A 25,000-nucleotide genomic window follows, 5' to 3' on the forward strand; every position below is an offset into this window, starting at 1 on the left:
GGTCAACCACTGCCTTGATCGAGTCCACCACCCGGGCCAGGTGCTCTGCACTCTCCTTCCGTTGTTGGGTGAATTTCTCATTTAAGAAGCTCACCAACTGGTTCATCAACCGACCCTTTTCATCCGCCATCTCCACTCGAGTTGTCCGCCCTCACTCGCCGCCACCGCCTGGTTCGTTCTTTTCCAGACTTCTGGGCCGCAGCTCCATAAACTGGGGGTCCCTTTCATCTGTTATTGCTTCTGCACCCTTTCTTTATAAATTTCCTGCAACAATCCGGCTTACAAACCACACAAAGCCCACCATGAGCGGGAGCTGCCAAATGTGCAATCGTTCACTCCATGGTCGTCTCTGGAAGTCCGATTGGATACTATTTCTAATTTCCTTTGTAAGCTATGGATTGGCCCTCTTACCCATTTTGCAGGAATGAACAGTTGCTGTAGATCCCCCATGCGTTCCTTGCATGTTTGCCATTGCCTAGCCGCTGTCATCCCTTTAAGTAACTCTCCCCAATCTGTCAAGGCCAACTCACGTCTCATATCTTCATAGTTCCCTTTATTAAGATTCAGCACCCTAGTCTCCGAATCAACTACACTCTCCACCTTGATAAAAAATTCTATCATGTTATGGTCGCTCATCCCCAATGGTCTCGTACAGCCAGATTGGCAATGATTCCCTTCTCATTACACAGAACCCAGTCTAAGATGGCCTACTCTCTACTTGGTTCCCCCCCATATTGGTCAAGAAAACCACCCCGTATACACTCCAGGAATTCCTCCTCTATGTCATTGTGGCTAATTTGATTTGCCCAATCTGTGTGAAGATTAAAATCACCCCTGATCACCGATATTCCCTTATTACATGCATCTCTAATTTTGTGTTTAATGCCATTCCCAACATCACCACTGCAGTTTGGGGGTCTATATATAACACCAATTAATGTTTTTTGCCCCTTGGTATTTCTCAACTCTACCCTACAGACTCCACATTGTCAGAGCTAATATCCTTTCTCACTACTATGTTAATTTCCTCTTCAACCAGCAGGGCCACACTACCACCTTTTCTTTTATGTCTGTCCTTCCTAAATACTGAAAACCATGGGACATTCAGTTCCCATCCCTTGTCACGCTGCAGCCAATGTCTCCGTAATCCCAATTATATCATACCCATTTATATCTATCTGCGCGATTAGTTCATCCGCTTTATTGCAAATGCTTCGTACATAAGGCAAAGAGCCTTCAAGTTTGTCTTTTTCACATTGTTTGTCTTGCTCCCAATATTTTTCTCTTTGGCCCTGTTTGAATTTTGCCCTTGGTTTTTCCACCTATCACTTTCTTTCTCACTTTTCTACCTGTTGTTTTTGTCCTTGCTCCCTCTTTCTCTGACTCCTTGCATGGGTTCCCCTCCTCCTGGCATATTAGTTTAAACCCTCCCCAACTGCTCAAGCACCCTATGACATCAGTCCCAGTCTTGCCCAGCTGTAACCCGTCCAGTTTGTACAGGTCCCACCTCCCCCAGAACCGGTCCCAATGCCGCAGGAATCTGAAACCCTCCCCCTGACACCATCTCTTCAGCCATGTATCCATCCAATATATCTTGTCATTTCTACTCTGACCATCATTTCTTGTCTCTCTAACAGCTTGTCCCAAAACTGCCTCTCTCCACAGCTTCTCAAAATGTATTTCTTCCTTCCTTGGCTCCAGGCAGCAACAACCTCATCTCCCGAAACTAAAAATCAAGTGATCTCTCCAGGGACTGAAAGCAATAAACTCCCCAGGGACTTCCCCAGGAAAACCACTCCTCCCCAGGGACTTCCCCAGGAAAACCACTTTGCATTAGCCCAGACTGAAAAACACATTATTTTGTCAATTTCATCTGCTGCTTGCTTAAACCACCTAAGCTTTGCAGAACATAATTCTTTTTCAACAAACACATTCTAACTCCAGGCTTTTAACCCTTAAAGTTCCCACTACATTGAGAATCCAATTTTCCTAATATCTTCCAATTGTCACACAGGAAATAAGACTCTTCTGCCGGGATACAAATTATTTGATAAACCTCGATGCTTCCTGGTCTCCCGACATCCTCTGTGTAAAAACAAATTTCCTTACATAGGATATACCACAGGGGATCATGCCACTCAACCCAACTAGTGCATGCTGGAGTTTATGAAACACATGGAAGCTCCTCCGATCTTTCTTCATCTTTGTCTGCCCTAGGAACCCTCTGTTCACTTCCCCACAGATGCTTGTACGGTTTTCCCTTCAATGCTTTTTTTAAAACACTTGCTAGCCAGTTCCGTATTCTCACCACTAAGATGTTTCTTCTGAATTTCCTGTTGAATATCTTGGTAATTTTCTTACATGTATAATCTATATTTATACTCTTTCCCAAAAGTGTAAATATTCTCTCTGTATCCACTCCATCAAAACCTTTCAGAATTTTGAAGGCCTCTATCAGGTCCCCCCTCAGTCGCCTTTTTGCAAGAGGAAAAATCAATCAATTCTTTCCTGATATGTATGCCCACACATTTCTGATATCCCTGTTATGACATGGCCTAGTGTGCGGTCAATTCCAGTCCCACAGGCCCTGGAGTCCCAGCAAAAGTGAACTAAGCAAAAATTTGTTAACGTTTTGGAGATATTGTCCCTTGACTGCTTCAGTGACTTACATGCATCAGATTTGTAAGTGAAACACAGCTGTTTATTTATAACAACAAAGGCATGCAACAATTATACTAGAATAACGGCCAGCTCAACTACTGCTCCCCCTCCCTTTTACCATCCCACCCTCTACCAAGACATACACATGCAGAGGGAGGGGAGGAGGAAAATAAAAGAGGATTGATGTGAGATGGAAGATGAGTGCCCTTGCTTCAGGTGTTGAAGTTGTTTTTTCAGCTGACTGTCCCTCCAGGATGTTTGAGGATCAAAGCCACCAATGTATGCTTAGAGGTGATCTCTTGGCAGTCACATTCAGTCAGTACTCTCCAGCTGTAGGATTCCCTCTGGGGAGTCACTTTCATTAACCTGGGCTTCTCTCAGAAGATCCGCCTCAGGCCTGTGTAATTCTTATTTGTTTCCAACTCCACCAGAATATCTCCTAGTTTTACAGAGGAAAAACAGAGATCCCTTCATGAGATTTTAAAGATAGTTATTTAAACAACAGGCACCTGCCTGCAGCTGCTGCTGGACTGAACTTCCTTGGAGGTCAATCTGACTGTCGTGAGAGAAAGGTCTTTACATTGAACCACTAGTCACAAAGAGAGATTAATAACACTAGTTACAGAAGGAGAGATTAATAAACACTTTACAGAGAGAGATTAACAAACACTTGTTACAGAGAGCGATATTAATAACATGTTACAGAGATAGATTAATAAACACTAGTTACAGAGAGAGACATTAACAAACGTGTTACAGAGAGATCAACACACGTTTGTTAGAGAGATTAACAAACATTTGTTAGAGAGATTAATAAACACTAGTTAGAGAGATTAATAAACACTAGTTACAGAGAGACATTAATAAACACTGGTTACAGAGAGAGCTTAATAGTTAGAGAGCTTAATAGAGAGAGATAGTAATAAACACTAGTTACAGACAGAGATTAATAAACAATAGTTATAGAGACATTAATAAACACTAGTTACAGAGAGAGTAATAAACACTAGTTAGAGAGAGATACTTGTAAACACTAGTTACAGACAGATTAATAAAACACTAGCTACAGAGAGAGATATTAATTAACGCTAGTTACAGCGAGATTAAGAAACACTAGTTAGAGAGATTAATAAACACTAGTTACAGAGATACATTAATAAACACTAGTTAGAGACAGATATTAATTAACGCTAGTTACAGGGAGTGAGAAATGAATAAATCCCTGTGACTGTGAGTAAAAGTCACGGATAGAAATGAATATCCCTGATGCTAAAGGTGTTTTCGGTCAGCAGTTGCTGGTGACTGACGGATGGCTGGCTGGTGGTCAGTGTTGACTGGGCGGTAATGGGCTGTGTGATTCCAGGCTGGCTGCCGGTCACATTAGGTCAGTGCTGACCTGCTCGGGGTTTGTCGGAGAGCCCAGCCCTCAGTCTGAACAGGAGCCCAGCACCGAGAAGTCCTTGAAGCTTCCAAACTTGCCTCATGTCTGGGGCAGGCAGGAAGACGGTTCTAAAGGAATCTTTAGAAGGGGGTCCAGAGAGCGATCCTGAAAATGAAGCTCAGCGAGAAGAGATGCCTCGGAAATACATTTTCCTCACCATATTCTCCTGTTTCTGCCCATCTTACCCCATCAACATCGTGGCCTTCGTGTTTTCAATGATGGTGAGTCCAAGGGGCAGAGGGGAAGCTGCTACAAACAACAGCTCCTAAAGTGATTAACCAGCATGAGATTCTTTCCATTGCCTGTTAAATACAAACAGTTTAATTCCTCGGTGCGTTCTGTAAAGCAGAGTTTAAAGGTTTTCAACATGAAAGAAAAAATGTTTTATATCAGGACTGGAAATTGCTGTAATATGTTAGCGTGAGTTCCCCAGGCAGTCAGCCAACTCCCGGACAGTTTTGAAGTCAAATGCAGATCACTTTGACTGTCAACAGGTTCATGGAGCCGAGGAGTCCCCGCCCCTCAGCTGAGTGTTCACTGAACCAACCATCACCAGGGCCCCCGAAAATTCATCCTAGCTGGGTTCCGCTCGCTTTGGACAGGGGGGGCGGGGAAACAGATTCCAAAAGTGGACCACTGCAGCGATGCACCCACTTATTCGTTTCGGGATCTTCCCTTTATTTCCAATTTCCAGTGTGAACCTGGTGGAAGGGTTTCTGTGGGGAGTTGAGGAGGAGAGTAGCCATCTTTGCTCATAGGCAAAGAGTCAGGGTGTGCTGGGCTTGCTGCCCCAGTACTTGAGTGGGGGGGGGGGGGGGGGGGAACGACTCTCCGCAGGCTCTGGGTGTGCAATCACTCAAGGCATCACCTTGACAACCCTTGGATCCCAACCCCATATCGGGGGCAACCCTTGTCCCCGCCAATCTGTCCTTCCGACTGCTGAAGACTCTGGCTGCGCGGTTGAAGGCTATTGCTAATTGGGAATTGGCAATCGTGGTTAAGTGAGCACAACCCAAATGAATTCCCGTGGGTGGATAGGCCATGTAGCATGTGGGAGTCATTGCCTAGCATTCCAATCGCACCTGGACACTGTGCTTGAACGCTGTGGGAGGCAACACCACACACAAAGCAGCCAACATCCGATCACCCAGGGGATGGGACACAGCTCTGGGGACATGACCATGGCCGGAGGGTGGGTGGGTGCCATGGAGAGCGGGGGTTGCCTGGAGAGATGGGCAAAGGGTCCGGGGGTCTGCCCGCAATGTGGAAGAAAGTGACAGAGGCATCATAATGGTTGTGCAAAAAGTTGTTTAATGTGCTGTACAATGCCCCATTCCCAACTGTGCAGCACCCCCCCCCCCCAACACCCCCTCCCCAACCCCTATCCCGGTTTCCTCAATGATGCTCTAAGTGCTTGGCCCTCCTAACTCTACCACTATGTTTTGGTGTTTCCCCAGGATGCAAATCTGAGGTGGAGGTAGCCAGCTGCTTACCTTGTCCCGTGGCCTTCGATGCCCCTGACAGCGTCCTCTGGGGGTTCTGGAGTGATGCTGGCATTTCCCTCTGAATGTCCCAGCCGCTCCCTATCATCTCCATCAGCTCCGGGTAACACTGTTCCAGAGGCTCAGCATCAGGCTGGGACCCCGCTGGGACTTGGATTCGGCAGCCCTCTGACTGCAGTCTCGCCTGGGGGTTCCTGCCTCCACCTGATGTACATCAGCAGCAGTGTGGTGCTCACCAGATTGTGCCCCAGAAGCCTGAACACTAACATTTCCCACCGAGGTGTGTGTTTCTGCGCTGGTGGAGGGCGGGGATGACAGCTGTGCCCCAACCACAGTGGCATCCTCGGAGCTCTCCTCCCAGGTGTCCTCCTCAGAATCAGGAGAAGGGGCCTCCCGGGATGGGCCGGTGCCGTCGGCTTGAGGACCAGCGGGAGAATGGACATGTGGTCAGTCGGAGGGATGGGTCAGTCAGTAAGGCAATCACTACTCACGTTTGACCGGCCTTCTGGGTGGAGCCCGGTGGTTCCTCACCTCTGCGGCGTCTGCCAGCCTCCGCGTGGGTGACCGCCCTGTCCTCGGCCCCTCCAGGGCCCATTCCTCGACGGAGATGAGGATTCTTATGTCTGGCACCCCTCCACCAGTCTGGGCCTTCTCCCGTCATTTTGGGGAGATCTGGCGAGGCGTTATTTGCGGCGAGAAACCCTTGAGGCCTCGTTAAGTGGACCACTTAACGTTGAATTGCGTTGCTGGTTTCACTGGGTCGCGCATCGGGAAACTAGTGGCAATTCACGCTCGCTACAGCGCTTGGAAATTTTTCCGGAAGCTCACGTCCTAAGTGTTGACGCTGAACCATTGACTTTCATGACAGCAAAACTGGTGCCGAACCTGGATCAATTCAGCGACTGGGCGGGGCTAGCACCGGCGCCACGAGGAACCCAACAATTCCAATGGAAAACGGTGCAGGATTTGCCGGGTCCGTGATTGACACTCTGGAGGCTGACAAACTGCAGCAGCACATGCATATTACAATCCCCACACACACTCATCCCAGCCAACAGGATGGCACTCGTTATGCTGGGGTGCGCCCATACAGCTGATGGGTCAGCTGGGGCCACAGGGCACCCAGAGGGGATGGCCTGGGAGGGGACACCCATAAGACCCATGGCCCCAAGTTCACAGTGAGCAGTCAGCGGTGTGCGCAGCTGCATGGCTGCCTTTCCGGCTGTGGCAATGGTGCTCCGTGCCGATCCACTCCGACCCTACAGCCCACCTCCTGGCCACCCCCCGCTACTCCCCCCAGACCTGGCAGAAGCCCCCTGGCCAGCGGCACAACTACCAGCAAACCATGGTGATGTTGGACACTTTCCATACCCCCTCTCCCTCAGCAGCCAAGATGCCGGTTTCATGTTTTTTAAAAGCATAGTGAACCGCGCCATTGGAAACCACTAGAGGCGGAGAATCGCGGAGGCCCTGCAGAATACCGGGTCAGGACCACTAATGATGTGCAAACGTTGTTTTCTGTACGTGCGTTCCGCACCGCATTGACGCCACTGTCGAGGTGATGGAGAATTGCGATTTGGCGTCAAATCGGCACCCGCCATACCTTTAGCATTGGAACCTATTCTCCGCCCAATCACCTTTTGCGATTTCGGCATCAGCCAATGGGGAATCCCGTCTGTGATCTTTCACATCCACCTGAGTGGTCAGGCAGTTAGCTAACACGACACTGAACAACACTTCCTCAGCACTGCACTGTAGTGTCAGCCTAGACTATCTGCTTAAATTGCTGGAACGGGCTGCAATCCACAACCTTCTAACGGAGCTAAAGCTGACACACGATAAATGGCAGGTGACCCTTTCCGAAGGACATTAGTAAGCCAGTTGGGTTTTTAACAAGTCTAACAGTTGTATAGTCACTCTTACTCAGCTACATGCATTTAAAAAAAAAATTCCAGATTTTTTTAAAGTAGAGGAAACCCACGCAGAGTTCTTTGAGAAGGTGACCAAACAGGTGGATGGGTAAAGCAGTTGATGTGGTGTATATGGATTTCAGTAAAGCGGTTGATAAGGTTCCCCACGGTAGGCTACTGCAGAAAATACGGAGGCATGGGATTCAGGGTGATTTAGCAGTTTGGATCAGAAATTGGCTAGCTGGAAGAAGACAAAGGGTGGTGGTTGATGGGAAATGTTCAGCCTGGAGTCCAGTTACTAGTGGTGTACCACAAGGATCTGTTTTGGGGCCACTGCTGTTTGTCATTTTTATAAATGACCTGGAGGAGGGCGTAGAAGGATGGGTGGGTAAATTTGCAGATGACACTAAAGTCGGTGGAGTTGTGGACAGTGCGGAAGGATGTTACAAGTTACAGAGGGACATAGATAAGCTGCAGCACTGGGCTGAGAGGTGGCAAATGGAGTTTAATGCAGAAAAGTGTGAGATGATTCATTTTGGAAGGAATAACAGGAAGACAGAGTACTGGGCTAATGGTAAGATTCTTGGCAGTGTGGATGAGCAGAGAGATCTCGGTGTCCATGTACATAGATCCCTGAAAGTTGCCACCCAGGTTGAGAGGGTTGTTAAGAAGGCGTACGGTGTGTTAGCTTTTATTGGTAGTGGGATTGAGTTTCGGAGCCATGAGGTCATGTTGCAGCTGTACAAAATTCTGGTGCGGCCGCATTTGGAGTATTGCGTGCAATTCTGGTCGCCGCATTATAGGAAGGATGTGGAAGCATTGGAAAGGGTGCAGAGGAGATTTACCAGAATTTTGCCTGGTATGGAGGGAAGATCTTATGAGGAAAGGCTGAGGGACTTGAGGCTGTTTTCGTTAGAGAGAAGAAGGTTAAGAGGTGACTTAATTGAGACATACAAGATGATCAGAGGATTAGATAGGGTGGACAGTGAGAGCCTTTTTCCTCGGATGGTGATGTCTAGCACGAGGGGGCATAGCTTTAAATTGAGGGGAGATAGATATGACAGACATCAGAGGTAGGTTCTTTACTCAGAGAGTAGTAAGGTGTGGAATGCCCTGCCTGCAACAGTAGTGGACTCGCCAACACTAAGGGCATTCAAATGGTCATTGGATAGACATATGGACGATAAGGGAATAGTGTAGATGGGCTTTAGAGTGGTTTCACAGGTCGGCGTAACATCGAGGGCCGAAGGGCCTGTACTGCGCTGTAATGTTCTATGTTCTATGTTCAGACACAGGGAGAACGTGCAGACTCCGCACAGACAGTGTCCCAAGCCGGGAATCGAACCTGGGACTCTGGAGCTGTGCAGTGACAGTGCTAACCACTGTATTACCTAATGGCACTGGACAGTGTTAAAGCCATGGGCCCTGTTAACATTCCAACTGTAGAACTGAAGACATCTGCTCCAGAAATAGCCAAGCTGTTCCACTGTAGCTACAAGAGTGGCATCTACCCAGTCTACTTTCAATTATCTGCAACGTAATGGAAGGTGTTATTGACAGTGCTATCAAGCGACACTTACTCAGTAATAACCTGATCACTTACACTCAGTTTGTGTCTGCTTGGATTTGCAATTTCAGATCCCATTACAGCCTTGGTCTGAACACAGACAGAAGAGTTGATTTCCAGAGATGAGTCTCTTGACACAGGCAGCATTTGACTGAGTGTGGCTTCAAGGAGCCCCAGTGAAATTGAAGTCAATGGGGATCAGGGGGGAAAGTCCTCACTGGCTGGGAGTCATACCGAGCACAAAGGAAGATGGTTGTGGTTGTTGGAAGATAGTTATCACTGCTCAAAAACATTGCAGCAGGAGTTCCTCAGGGTAGTGTACTCGTCATGGCCATCTCCAGCTGCTTCATCAATCACCTTCCCTCCATCATCAGCTCTGAAGTGTCACTCATAAAAGTACACGTTGTGTTTATCGCAGTTTTTTTCTGATAATATATAATTTATAATTTGTTGGATATAAAATATGAAAACTCAATAAAAAACATTTCCTTTATTCTTCTCTTTTTAAAAAATAAATTTAGCATACCCAATTCAATTTTTCCAAATAAGGGGCAATTTAGCGTGGCCAATCCACCTACCCTGCACATCTTTGGATTGTGGGGGCGAAACCCACACAAACACGTGGGGAATGTACCAACTCCACAAGGACAGTGACCCAGAGCCGGGATCGAACCTGGGACCTCGGCGCTGTGAGTCAGCAGTGCTAACCACTGCACCACCACGCTGCCCAATAAAAAACATTTCCAAACATAAAGCTCTGAAGTGGAGATATTTGTTGATCATTGCACTATGTTTAGCATCATTCGCAACTTCCCCAATGCATCAAGTCTTGGACAATATTTTGACTTGGGCTGATAAGTGACAAGTACCATTTATGCTACACGAGTGCCAGGCAGTAACCATCTCCAACAACAAAGAACCTAACCATCTCACCTTGACATTTAATGGCTTTATAATCACTGAATCCCCACCATCAACATCCTGGGGGCTACCATTGACCAGTAACTTAGCAGGACCAGTCACACAAATACAGTGTTTACAAGAGCAGATTGGGAATTTTGAAGTGAGTAACTCACCTCCTGTCTCCCCAGTGTCTGTCCATCAGCTACAAGGCACAAATCAAGAGTGTGAATATGGAAGACTCCATATTTGCCTGGATGAACCCACCTCCAACAACACTCAAGAAGCGTGACATAATCCAGGACAAATCAGTCTGCTTGATTGGCAACTTACCCATCAACTGAAACGTGAGCTCCCTTCTCCACTGATGCACAGTGACAGCAATATGTACCATCACTAGCATCTGTGGAGAGAGAACGTTTCAAGTTTGGATTACTCTGTCAAAGTTGCATGACCTGCTTAGTTGGCACTAAACACCACTCCCAATAAATTATCACTCTCCAGGGAATCTCCAGCAATCAAAACAATGTTCCATTAGCCCTCTATATATAAACAAGTGAATGGTTAAAAACAATCATGGCCTTACCTTTTAGGACTACTTAATTACAGTTTTAGCAGACGCACAGTCTGGATACCTTAACTTAGGTTCTTTAATAATCTTACTGCAACAAATATATACCTTAACCTAGGCTTTTAATAACATAAGATATAACAATTTTGACATTCATCACACACTCCGGAAGCCACTCACCGTCCTGACCGGGAAATAGTGGGCGGGATTCTCCCAGAGCGGAGAATCGGCGCCATTGACGCCGGCGTGGTTGGCGCGTGGCGCAGGTCGTGGGCCGCTCTACACGGCCGGCCCACCGATTCTCCAGCCCGGATGGGCCGAGCGGCCGTGAAAAAAAAAACGAGTCCCGCCAGTGCCGTTCTAACCTGCTCTCAGCCGACAGGAACTCAGCGTGGAAGGGTCGGGGGGTCGGCCTGTCGGGGGAGTGGGGGGGTCCGATCCCGGGGGGGGGGGCCTCCTATGTGGCCTGGCCCGCGATCGTTGGCCACCAATCGGCAGGCCGGCCTCTCAGGCTAGGGGCCTCCTTTTCGACGTGCCGGCCCCTGTAGCCCTGCGCCATGTTGCGTCGGGGCCGGCGCATTGAAGGAGGCCACTGCGCATGCCTGCGTTGGCGCTGGCATGCCCTGTAGGGGCCAGAATTAGTCCTGGCAGCGGCCCGTTCACACCGTCGTAAAACGCGATGGTGTTTACGACGGCGTGGACACTGCCGCGGAATTGGAGAACCCCGCCCAGAACCTTTCACTGGTTTTGACAACTTGCATAATGCATTTCCGAAACCGTTTGTATCATTTTCTCCCAGGTTGATTTTTTCTACTATTCATTGTGATGACCCATGTGTTGGGAAGAGGGTCTGTTTTCTCTTGTGTAATGTCCCTTCAAGACCAAAATGGTGTGGGGAACATTCTGAAGGCAGCTTTATTGGTCCCTGTGAATTCCATCATTAGGCTTCAAGAAATGCCAATGTGACTTGTGGTTGCTATGAGGATAAACAACTAAGAAGCAAAGGGTGAATAGAAAGCCAATTGCAGTGGGAATAGGTCAGCTTGTGTTATCAGTTGGTAGTTCAGACTGCACTGAGAATTCATCTAAAGATGAAATAAGCAAGGTTATCTCTGAATGGAACAGTTTTCTATTTGGCAGACTCCAAACAGATCCAAGGAGGGTAAGGGATTATGAATTGGATAAGACCCATTACTGCCAGAGCATACCAAACCATTTTGAAGGGATAGGAAAGGGGAGTCCCTAGGGATTTCGCACTATCAGGATCTTAATGACCAGTGTGAGAGAAGGTTCATAGATGTGCATCTTTGGGGTGTTAACGGTACCTGGGGACATTGGCTGAAATGCAGCTGTTGGTGAATGTGACTCAAGGACTGAACTGATTGAATGGGAATTAAGGTCCTACATAGCAGAGGGTCAGTCGGAAAGACTGTGAGGTTGCACATGGTCCAACATTAAAAAACATTAAATTCATTTTACGGGATGTGGGCGTCGCTGGTTAGGCATTTATTGCCCATCCCTAGTTGCCCTCGGAAGGTGGTGATGAGTTGCCTTCTTGAACCGCTGCAGTCCTTCAGGTGCAGGTACACCCACTATGCAGTTAGGGAGGGAGTTCCAGGATGTTGCCCCAGCGACAGTGAAGGAACGACGATATATTTCCAAGTCAGGGTGGTGAGGGACTTAGAGGGGAACCTCCAGGTGGTGAGGTTCCCAGGTATCTGCTGCCCTTGTCCTTCCAGACGTTCGTAGTCGTGGGTTTGGAAGGTGCTGTCTAAGGAACCTTGGTGAGTTACTGCAGTGCATCTTGTCGATGGTACACAAGGCTGCCAATGTTGGTCATTGGTGGAGGGCCTGAATGTTTGTGGAAGGAGGAGCAATCAAGCGGGCTGCTTTATCCTGGATGGTGTCAAGCTTCTTGAGTGTTGTTGGAGCTGCACCCATCCAGGCAAGTGGAGAATATTCCATTACACTCCTGACTTGTGCCTTGTAGATGGCGGACAGGCTTTGAGGGTTCAGGAAGCGGGTTACTCGACATAGGATTCCTAGTCTTTCACCTGCCCTGGTAGCCACAGTATTAATGTGTCTAGTCCAGTTCAATTTCTGATCAATGGTAACCCCCAGGATGTTGATTGTGGAGGATTCAGCGATGGTAATGCAATTGAAATGTCAAGGGGCAGTGGTTAGATTGTCTCTTGGAGGAGATGGCCATTGCATGGCACTTGTGTGGCACGAGTGTAACTTACCACTTGTTAACCCAAGGCTGAATATTGTCCGGGTCTTGCTGCATTTGGACATGGACTGCTTTGTATGGGAAGTAATGTAAATGCTTGTAACTGCATGAGGCAAATCTTTGTTATTTCGACTATTAAAGTGAAATTTATCTTTCTATTTGAAATGTATTTCACCTGTTATTAATGTTTGAATTATGTTGATTTTAGTATTTCTAGTAAAGGTTTTAAAAAGTAAAATGTTGTCTATTTTTTCTCCCCATTGCTTAATAGGGATTCCTTGCTTTTAAAGTTATTGGTCTCTACAGGATTGTAACAAATTTTGGGGCTCGTCCGGGAGCTCAAAATGCTGAGACTGGAAATTGGGTACACTGGAATTTTCCGAAATTGAAACAAACGTGATTTCACATTTACATTTGCTATATTCATTGGGAATCAACATGACTACCTTTAATGCCCAGAGCTTTCTGCAGAGAAGTGCTTTATTTGAAGGAATTAAGGGTTGACTTGAAAGCAAAGACTGTCGAAGTGGTGGCTCAGCACTTGATAATAGTGATCTTTATTATTTTCACAAGTAGGTTTACATTAACACTGCAATGAAGTTCCTGTGAAAAGCCCCTAGTCTCCACACTCTGCGCCTGTGCGGGTATGCTAAGGGAGAATATCCAATTCACCTAACAGCACGTCTTTCAGGACTTGTGAGAGGAAACTGGAGTATCGGGAGGAAACCCACGCAGACACGGGGAGAACGTGCAGACTCTGCACAGACAGTGACGCAGCAGGGAATCGAACCTGGGACCCTGGAGCTGTGAAGCAACAGTGCTAACCACTGTGCTACCGTGCTGCCCTTGTACTTGTGCTTGTGCTTAGACCATGAGACCATAAGACATAGGAGCAGAATTAGGCCACTCGGTCCATCGAGTCTGCTCCGCCATTCAATCATGGCTGACATTTTCTCATGCACATTCTCTTGCCTTCTCCCCATAACTCCTGATCCCCTCATTCCAGGGATCATTCTTGTGAACCTCCTCTGGACCCTTTCCAAAGCCAGCAAGTCCTTCCTTAGAAACAGGGCCCAAAACTGCTCACAGTACTCCAAATGGGGTCTGACCAGAGCCTTACACAACCTCAGAAGTACATCCTTGGTCTTGTATTCTAGCCCTCTTGACATGAATGCTAACATTGCATTTGCCTTCTTAACTGCCGACTGAACCTGCACGTTAACCTTAAGAGAATCGTGAACAAGGACACCCAAATTCCTTTGTGTTTCTGATTTCCTAAGCATTTTCCCATTTAGAAAATAGTCTATGCCTAAATTCCTCTTTCCAAAGTGCAGAACCTCACACTTTTCCACATTGTATTTCATTTGTCACTTCATTGCCCACTCTCCTAGCCTGTCCAAATCCTTCTGCAGCCCCCTTGCTTCCTCAATAGTACCTGTCCCTCTACAGATCTTTGTATCATCTGCAAACTTAGCAACAGTGCCTTCAGTTCCTTCTTCCAGATCATTAATGTATATTGTGAAAAGTTGTGGTCCCAGCACAGACCCCTGAGGCACACCACTGGTTACCGTCTGCTACCCTGAAAAATACCCCTTTATCCCCACTCTCTGCCTTCTACCAGTCAGCCAATCCTCTATCCATGCCCGGATCTTACCCTTAACACCATGGGTTTTTAACTTATTTAACAGTCTCCTATGCGGCACCTTGTCAAAGGCCTTCTGGAAATCTAAATAAATCACGTCGAATGGTTCTCCTTGTACTTATACTTGTAGTACTTGTAGTTTAAGGAAGGAAAGGATGGCTCGACTAATGTTCAGGTCGAATTAGCAGAATTAGAATTAGAAAAAGAGAGGATGAAATTTGGAAAAGAAAGAAAAATGAAAAAAACTTTAGAAAGAGAGAGAGGAGAAAAGAGAAGAGGAAAATGAAAAAATAAACTTGAGTTTGAAAGAGAAGAAAGAGCAATGCAAAAGTTTGAATTAGAGTTAGAACATAGAGCATAGAACAGTACAGCACAGAACAGGCCCTTCAGCCCTCGATGTTGTGCCGAGCATTGTCCGAAACCAAGATCAAGCAATCCCACTCCCTGTCATTCTGGTGTGCACCATGTGCCTATCCAATGACCGCTTGAAAGTTCCTAAAGTGTCCAACTCCACTATCACAGCACGCAGTCCATTCCACACCCTAACCACTCTCTGAGTAAAGAACCTACCTCGGACATCCCTCCTATATCTCCCACCCTGAACCTTATAGTTATGCCCCCTTGTAACAGTTACATCTACCCGAGGAAATTGTCTCTATAGAACATCCACTCTATCTATCTCCTTCATCATCTTATAAACCTCTATTAAGTTGCCTCTCATCCTCCTCCGCTCCAAAGAGAAAAGCCCTAGCTCCCTCAACCTTTCCTCATAAGACCTATCCTGCAAACCAGGCAGCAGCCTGGTAAATCTCTTTTGCATCCTTTTCTCTTGTTGCTGTAATCATCAATCCTACATGAGTGTGTTGCATGGAATTCAAAAGGCACATACCTCATAATCAGCAATTTGTCTCCTCAATCACATCTTTCATCACTTTTATGGCATCATTTTCCTGTCCAACTGGATAAGTGGTGTGGGACATCCAGTAAACACTCGTGCTGACAGCTTCATCCTTGCAGCTGATTTTATTAGTGTGGAAAAGTCAGGAAATATTTTATTAAATATGAGCATAACACATAGTGAGGAAATATCATGAGAAGTAGGCTCCTCTTACTATTCCCTCCTCCCTGCAACACAATCCGAAAGTAGTTTAACACTGAGTTGATTGCTTTATCTCTCCCTGACCCCCCCATTCCACCATCAGAGATTTTGGACATCCAATATGCATCCCAGAGCGAGGCTGGTTAGCTCAGTTGGCTGGTTTGTGATGCGGAGCAACGGCAACAGCGCTGGTTCAATTCCCGTACCAGCTGTGGTTATCCATGAAGGCCCCGCTTTCCCATCCTTGCCCCTCGCCTGAGGTGTGGTGGCCCTCAGGTTAAATCACCACGCATCATCTCGCCCCCGCAAAGGGGAAAACAGCCTATGGTCTATCCCAGAATTTGAAGTTATTGTACCACAGAAAAAGATACAGAGCAGATTTCAGATCCCTGTCGAAGTCGCTGTCATCCTGTACATAAATTCTTGTTTTTTATGAGGCTATTAATGTGTAGCTCTTTGTTTTCCTTATACAGGGCTGCAGCACAGTGGTTAGCACTGTTGCTTCACAGCACCAGTGTCCTGGTTCGATTCCCGCTTGGGTCACTGTGCAGAGCCTGCATGTTCTCCCTGTGTCTGCGTGGGTTTCCTCCGAGCGATCCGGTTTCCAACCACAAGTCCCGAAAGACGTAATTATTAGGTAAATTGGACATTCTGAATTCTCCCCCTGTGTACCCGAACAGGCACCAGAATGTGGCGACTAGGGGCTTTTCACAGTAACTTCATTGCAGTGTTAATGTAAGCCTACTTGTGACAATAATAAAGATTATTATTACTTTCTCTTTCTCTCTCTTTTCTGCATTCTCCCTCCCTCTCCGTCTCATATTTGGACAGTCGGGGTGGCCCTCGGAAGCTAAGGTTGCATTTTCAGGGAGCTTTGCCAAAATGTTCAGAATGCAAACTAAATGTTACAACCCTGGGTTTAACCCCTGAGGCCCAACAAATACAGGCATGGGCTGGGATTCTCCGCTGGCATGATTCTCCGTTATGCTGGTGCCCGGGATTTCCCGATGGTGTGGGGCTGCCCCACAATGGGAAACCCCACTGACCGCTGGTGTAACAGAGAATCCCACCGGCCGGTCGGGGAAGAGAGGTGGCGCGGCGGGGCGAAGAAACCCGGCCCAGGTGTTCAAATCCGGCCTGCTCCATTCCCGCTGCCAATGTAATTCCCTTCGATTGGTGGGTGTGTGAGGCCCTCACTGCAAGACGAGAAGATTGAGAGGACATTTAGTTGAGGTATTCCAAATCTTTCGAGACAGAGTAGATGGGGAGAAGCTGCCCCCATTGGTGGGATGATCGAGAATAAGAGGGCACAGATTTAAGAAATTGGTTAGGACCCAGAATGCACTGCCTCACAGTGTGATGGAAGCAGGTTCAATTGGGGCTTCCAAGAGGGAGTTGGATTATTATCTAACAATAAAGAATGTGCAGGCCACAGGGTAAAGGAGGTTGATTGCTAAGAGGCAGCACAGACACAATAGGCCGAATGGCCTCCTTCTGTGATGTAATGGTTCTGTGATTCATAGATATTCGAGAGCCCGATCGATGATGCTATTTAAACCCTGACACTATTTTAACCCTGAGATGTATCGGTCATACTGCGTTGAATAAGCTGGGGAAAGTTGCCCACTGATGAATCTAGTGCGAGGCGAGGATCAGCAAACATTTTAAATTTCTGATCCCTCCAAACAAAAAGTCTTAGGTGCTCCAAGTCCCAGAATTTCCCACTCCCTCATCATAATCATTCAACATCCCCTCTCCTCGACAACGTACCTTCTGGCTGGAGACTGGTGGTGTGGATTCCTGCCTGAAATTCAGATACAGCCTCCCCACACCCTCAACCCTCTCATCATTCACACCAGGACCCGGTGAGAGTCAAACCTTAGAACGGTGAGGAGAGCTGTGTGAGCTTGTCTCTCAGCCTAGGGACATAACTGCAACCACCTCCCCTACACACACACACACACACCATCCCCCAAACCGCACTGGGTCTGAATTAAAGTTGGAGCACAAAAGTCTGCTTCTCAAAATAAATTATGTTTTCTTCACTTGTTTGTGTGAGGTGAGATTATCATTAAGCTCATTCAGCAATTTTCACCAAGGTGTAAGCTCAAATTCTTTCTTTTCACCTCACACATCGACGGTCTTTTCTCAAATTTTAGACTTGGCAAGTACCAAGTACATTCCTGGGACAGATCAGAGGAATTGGGAGGTGCTACATCTGATCTGCCAGCGTTTAATTGTATTGTTAAAAGTGAAAGGTCGAAAGGATTTCTACTCCCATAACATGCATGTCTGGCTCAGCGAGATATATGAATATTTTTCTCATAAACTGAGTTGCCTGGATATAGAGGGAGTTTTCGCTCTCCTCAGAAATTGGGTGGGCGTGGGGTTAAGGAGATGTGCAAAGACTAAGAGGGCCATATTGGATTAACCCATTCCCATCGATGCAGACGGCACACCAAATTTGTGCCAGATAGTCCAGACAGTATTAGCTGCTTTGTTGATTATCTGGACACTGTAGGCGGGTTAATAGTGTGAAGGACTAGCATCACTTAAATCTAGCCTGCTTAAACTGGGAAGGGCATTGTGGCCACAGCAGCTACTGGCCGTGAACCGGATATGGGAAACATTAAAGAGTTGCACAGCGTGGCAGAAAGCAATTTCCAATGTTTCTGGATGTCAGTCTGGAGGCCTTGGTGGAGGATGCTGAGAGGAGATGGTCCCATCAGCAGGTGGGGCCAGAAAGTTCAGGCCCTCATTCTTGGTCGCCTTCAAACAAACCTCTTGCCTATACTTTCTTGTGTTATTGGTTCATCATGGACCACAATGACTGGATTCCTCTCCACTCGCTCCAATACTCTTTCAAGCCTCTTTAAATCTTAATCATCTCACTCTTTTCCCATCCATAACCTACTCTGAGTTAAAATTTCCCATCCCACCCATAGACTTAGCTTTAGTGGGAAAATACCATGGGTACATTACTCGAGAGAGGAGCAGAAATAGAAACCTATTTAAACAGAAACATAGTTCAGATGTTCCAGTTGTATTTGGGGAAGGGAATGTAGCTGAATGTTTTAGCATAACATTATTAAAGAGTTAACTGAGGAGCGACTTCTGACAAGACACCGGAGCACAAAACTCACATTTCACCCTCCTGACAGTGAATGTGACATTTAGCCTCGGCAATAGCCTCCCTGAGTCAATGGAAGATGAGTGTGATAATGTGAAAGTGGGGATACTAGACGTGTTTGTACATAATCGATTCTTAAATTCACTCGAAAGGGAGACTTAGAAAGAGAGGACAGGGGTTACGAAAGGCACAGAGAATTGGAAAGATACAAGTTTAAAGCCGGAGGACGGTGCGGATGCTCAGAGCTAGCACCTCATACCTGTGATTTTGCAAAGTATATTCGCTTGATGACTAAATGTAGTGAGGAAGGACAAGGAATGCATTTTGTATAATTTGAGAAAGTTGCCGCAAAAATGGAATAGCCAAAATAAGATTGTACCGTGCTCCTACAGAGAGAAACCTTGTAGATGTATTTGCTCTTTCAAAAGAGCAAGCAGATGACGGTGACAGAGTAAATAATACTCAATGTGCCAGGGTTACAATCTGAAGCCTTCAGACAGAAATTCAAAAATTTCTAAAGAAAGCAGAGTGCTTAAACCCCCCCCCCCCCAGCCCTTACCCCCAAAGCTATAAGCTTCCTTCACCATAATCACCCCTTCCATCGACCTGCGATCTCCCAACAATCCACAATCCCAGTGCCATCTCCTATATCTCCATCCACATTCCCCTTACCCCCGTTGCCCGCTATCACCCCTCCGATCCGCAATCTCCTCAACAAACCCTGTAATCTTCCCCCTGCCTTCCCTCCAGCCCCTGGCTGTGTCTTTCCCATTCAACAGCTGGTCAACCTTTCAGCCTGGCTGGCTGCAAAACAGAAAAACAATTCAAACCAACTCCTGCCATTGAAGCCAGGAGAGATTCAGTATTACTTGCATTTCTGACTTTCCCAGCCACTACAAGTTCTCTCCCCCTCCATGTAAATATCAAAGCCAATAAGTTACTAAAATTCTAGGCTTTGTAGAACATGAAGAAGCTGTGTTAGGTCTGATGTTGTGATGCATGAAGAATTTCAGATATACTGTATTATATGTAATTGGTGCAACAAGGGTTAAAAGCCTTGGTTAGTGTGTATATGACTGCTGCAGTAGTGATTTTTAAAGAAGTCCTAGTTTGAAAGCCAGCCAGGCATTTTCATAATAATAATCTTTATTATTGTCACAAGTAGGCTTACAGTAACACTGCAATGAAGTTACTGTGAAAATCCCTTAGTCGCCACACTCTGGCACCTGCGGGTACACTGAGGGAGAATTCAGAATGTCCAATTCACCTAACAAGCTCGTCTTTCGGGACTTGTTGGAGGAAACCGGAGAACCCGGAGGAAACCCATCCGACAAGGGGAGAACGTGCAGACTGCGCACAGACAGTGACCCAAGCCGGGAATCAAACCCGGGTCCCTGGCGCAGTGAGGCTGTGAGCCAAAGGTGCAATTAAAGCATCATAAAAGTTTGAATTAGGGTTCGCTGTGGTGCAGTTAATTTGAGACATTGGGCGGGATTTACCAACTGGTCACCCAGTGGGATATTCCGGTCCCATGCCGGTACAAGGGTTCCCCGGCACCGAGGAGTGCTGTCAACGGGAAATCCTGTTAACAAAGGCGGGACCTGTAGATCCTGCTGACGCCGCCCTTCCCCCCCCTCCCCCCGCCGAAAAACACACAGTGAGGTGGTCGGTAAATCCGGCCCAGTGTGTTGTTAGTAAGATGATGTACTTAATGGGAGGAGCCAGGGGTTCAAGAAGTCAGGTGCTGAGTTTCAGTTTTAGTTTGTGCCTGGAAGGCAAGCTGAGAGGTTTCTGAAGAAATACAGCCAGATATTTTGCTTTGTTCTCATAGGGTTCAGGTCTATCTGTTCAAACAATCTCAAAAGGCATTGCTGTACAGCAAGTATTCTTGAGTGCTAACTGTATTTAAAAGTGGATTGGGATCTGAGATGGTTTTGCTGTTTGAGTGGAAATAAAGATAGCAGTTAAGGGTCATTGTGTCACTGTATTGGTTAGCTTTGTTTAAGGGGTAATTGTAAGCTATTTTCTTGTGTGGAGTTAAAGATATTTTAATATTTTTCACAGTAACTTTTCACAGTAACTTCATTGTTAACATTACAGTGTTAATGTCAGCCTACTTGTGACACTAATAAAGATTATAAGATTATTATACCGTGCCAGTAATAAAGTTTTGTTTTAATATACCATATCCCTCTTTGTGCAATCACACCTGGAGCGAAGTATCCTTTCCTCACAGTCTTACAAAATTAAAATAAAATATTAGGGTTTCTGTCCTGCCACTGTTGGGGTCTGGTCTGGGATCGTAATAATGTGAAGGGAAAAACAGTAAAGTAATTGGTTATCCATGTATGAAAAAGATGCAAACTCTGAGATCACATGCTGTGATCAGTAGAGCATTAGCACACATCTCGCCCTGTGTCACATACAGTGAATCACCCTTCTCCTCTCCACCCTGAGCCAAGATGCAAGAACTGATTGAGTTTGGTACTTCAACAATTTTAACAATGAGTGGGATCGGTGCACTGAAAAATCGCTGAATTGCCATGGTGTATGCACTTGCCCTAGGAATGGGTGGCATGGAGCAAAGTGGTTAGCAGCTCCAGGGTCCCAGGTTCGATTCCTGACTTAGGTCACTGTCTGTGCGGAGTCTGCACATTCTCCCCATGTCTGCATGGGTTTCCTCCGGGTGCTCCAGTTTCCTCCCACAGTCCAAAGATGTGCAGGTTAGGTGGCTTGGCCATGCTAAATTGCCCAATATTGTCCAAAAAGTTTAGGTAGGATTACTAGGTTGTGGGGATAGGATGGAGGTATATAGATACATAGAAGATAGGAGCAGGAGGAGGCCTTTTGGCCCCTCGAGCCTGCTCCGCCATTCATCACGATCATGGCTGATCATCCAACTCTATAGCCTAATCCTGCTTTCTCCCCATAGCCTTTGATCCCATTCTCCCCAAGTGCTATATCCAGCCGCCTCTTGAATATATTCAATGTTTTAGCATCAACTACTTCCTGTGGCAACGAATTCCACAGGCTCACCACACTTTGGGTGAAGAAATGTCTTCTTATATCTGTCCGAAATGGTTTACCCTGAATCCTGAGACTGTGACTCATGGTTCTGGCCACGCCCATCATTGGTAACATTTCCTTGCATCTACCCTGTCGAATCACGTTAAAATTTTATAAGTCTCTATGAGATCCCCCCATATTCTTCTGAACTCCAGCGAGAACAATCCCAACCTAGTCAATCTCTCCTCATACGACAGTCCCGCCACCCCTGGAATCAGTCTGGTAAACCTTCGCTGCACTCCCTTGAGAGCAAGGTGTGGGCTTAGTAAGTGCTCTTTCCAAGGACCGGGGCAGACCCAATGGGCCGAATGGCCTCCTACAGCACTAAATTCTATGATTCTAATGTTTAGACCATAAGACCATGAGACATAGGAGCAGAAGTAGGCCATTCAGCTCATTGAGTCTACACTGCAATCCAATGAGACCGTGACTGATCTGAGATGATTTAATCTATTAACAGCCTGGACCATCATGGCTGAGGGACTGTCCTGTGGTGATGTTGTGCCCACCAAGTAGCAAATGAGATTTGCACCATGATATGCTGTTATTCTCCATATTGCATATCATAATTACTTTTCCTTATGGTTTTAAAGGGATGTCGTCGTTCTCATGAAAAAATAGATCTGGAAATCTGATTTCACTTAAGATTTAGAGTGACTGTAAATGGGTAGTCAGTGGAAATAATAATCAGGAGAGATGCAAATGCTCATTTGCCATTTTTCCCTATCACAATATAATGAATTAATACAGTGTCTTTAATGGCATAGTAGTTAGCACTGTTGTCTCACGGCGCCGAGGTCCGAGGTTTGATCCTGGTCACTGTCCGTGTGGCGTTTACACATTCTCCCCGTGTTTGTGTGGGTTTTGCCCCCACAACCCAAAAAATGTGCAAGTAGGTGGATCGGCCTTGCTAAGTTGCCCCTTAATTGGAAAAAATGAATTGGGTACTCTAAAAACTAAAAAAAATACAGTGTCTTTAACATAATAAAGCTTTTCTAGGCATTTCATAGGAGCATTGTCGGACAGACCCATGTAATGAGATATTAGGACAGGTGATCCATTGCAGGTACTATGCGAGAGAGGTAGAAAGCCAGAGAGGTTTAGGGTGGAAATTCCAGAGCTTACCGGCCTAGGCAGCTGAAGGCACTTTCTGCTGATAGCGGCCAATGATAATGGAGGACGAGCAGTAGACCAAAATTGGAGGAGTTGCAGAGAAGTGTAGAGATGTGAAGGAGGTTACAGATATGGGGAAGGGATTTAAACACAAGGATGTGTTACTGGACTGGGTATCAATATAGGTTAGCGGACAACGGGTGATCAATGAACAGAACTTGTGGTGAGTTAAGATGGCAGCAGCACAGTTTTAGACAAGCTCAAGTTTATGGTGGGTGGAAGGTGGATAGCCGACCAGTGGAGTGCTGGAATAGTCAAGATTGGAGATAACAAAGGCGTGAGGTGTGTTACAGCAGCAGATAAGTTTACGGGCAGCACGGTAGCATTGTGGATAGCACAATTGCTTCACAGCTCCAGGGTCCCAGGTTCGATTCCGGCTTGGATCACTGTCTGTGCGGAGTCTGCACATCCTCCCCGTGTGTGAATGGGTTTCCTCCGGGTGCTCCTGTTTCCTCCCACAGTCCAAAGATGTGCAGGTTAGGTGGATTGGCCATGATAAATTGCCCTTAGTGTCCAAAATTGCCCTTAGTGCTGAGTGGGGTTACTGGGTTATGGGGATAGGGTGGAGGTGTTGACCTTGAGTAGGGTGCTCTTTCCAAGAGCTGGTGCAGACTCGATGGGCCGAATGGCCTCCTTCTGCACTGTAAATTCTATGATTCTATGATGGAGGGGTGGAGGTAGGTGTACAAAAGTGCAATTGTGGATCTTGGTAGTGCGGAGTGTAGCAGTATTCACTCTGCTAAGTGCCAGTCTAATCACTAAGTTAAAGTAAACATGATTTTGTACTCATGGTTGTTTTCTCTCCTTCAGGCTTTACACAGCTACAATGAGGGAAATATTGATGGAGGCAAAAAACTGGCACACATAGCGACGTTGGTTGCCATAGCAGCCATTATTGTTGGATTATTAATTATCGCAATCTCTTGCATCGTTCACTTCACTGTGGTAGGCTCTTTTCAGTTTATATCTTTTAACCTATCTGGGTTTGAACTTCATCTGACATTTGGAAGTTGGTAATATGAATTGAAGTCCTACAGCTTTGGTAAAATTGATGCAGAATTATCAGCAGTCTGTTACTTCATCTTCTTTGATCCATGGAAATGAGTGACGTTTCCTGCCAAAGTTTACCAAAGGTTTCTTTGGTTTTGTAAAAGATGGCAAAAATGATGGTAAAATCAGGATTGGAATGAAACTCCTGACTCCGTGTAAGGTTGAGGAGATGTGAAACTGAGATGAACAGACTGGGAATATCACAGGGGTTCAGTCCACGATCTGTGCTGAGTTCTGGGTTATGATTAGGGGAGATGACGACATGGTGGTAATGTGTGGACGGGTAAGCCAGAGGTTCAGGCTCATGTTTTGGGTACACCAGGTTTCAGATCTCATCATGGCAACAGCTGGAATGTAAATTCAGTTAATAAATCTGGAATATAAAGCTAATGGTGACCATCAAACTGTCACCAATGGTCATAAAAACCCATCTGGTTCATTAATCTCCTTTAGGGAAGGAAATCTGCCATCCTTACCTGGTCTGGCCTACATGTGACCCACATCAATGTGGTTGACTCTTAACTGCCCTCTGAAATGACCTAGTCAGCTACAAAGCTCAAAGGCAATTAGGGATGGGCAACAAATGCTGGCCTTGTCAATGGTGTCCACACTCCATCAAAGAATATATTTTAAAAAGTAAGCATCAGTGCTCCTAGGTTAGAGGAGGATTTCCATCCAATGACCCTTATTACAAAAGTACATGTTTGTGGAAGTCAAGCAAGGACAAGATAAGACCATAAGACTGTAATGATGTGGAGATGCCGGCGTTGGACTGGGGTGAGCACAGTAAGAAATCTTACAACACCAGGTTAAAGTCCAACAGGTTTATTTTGAATCACTAGCATTCTGGAGTGCATTCAGTCCTATTTCGTCATGCACTTCCAAGTACTCCGCAATCTCAGGCGCGATTCTCCGAGCCCCGCGCCAGGCCAGAGAATCGCGCCATTTGTGCTGTCGCGTTTGACGCGGCGCCGGTCGCGGGCCGTTGTACGCGGTGGGGCCGCCGATTCTCCGGCCCGAATGGGCTGAGCGGCCGCGCGGAAAAAGCAGAGTCCCGC

The 25,000-nt window shown here is 46.5% G+C and overlaps 1 protein-coding gene across 1 annotated transcript in view; it reads left to right on the forward strand.

Annotated features, from left to right (window-relative positions):
• The first annotated feature begins 3,941 nt into the window (after window positions 1-3,941).
• The window catches only part of LOC140409533 (transmembrane protein 233-like), a 70,417-nt gene continuing 49,358 nt past the window's right edge, over window positions 3,942-25,000 (forward strand). The window contains exons 1-2 of the mRNA XM_072497929.1: window positions 3,942-4,323; window positions 23,703-23,837. Of these exons, the coding sequence (XP_072354030.1) occupies window positions 4,144-4,323; window positions 23,703-23,837 (315 nt within the window). The 5' untranslated portion in view covers window positions 3,942-4,143. The remainder of the gene's footprint in view (window positions 4,324-23,702; window positions 23,838-25,000) is intronic.

The sequence above is a fragment of the Scyliorhinus torazame genome, chromosome 1 (genome assembly GCF_047496885.1).
Source record: "Scyliorhinus torazame isolate Kashiwa2021f chromosome 1, sScyTor2.1, whole genome shotgun sequence".
Taxonomy (NCBI): Eukaryota; Metazoa; Chordata; class Chondrichthyes; order Carcharhiniformes; family Scyliorhinidae; genus Scyliorhinus; species Scyliorhinus torazame.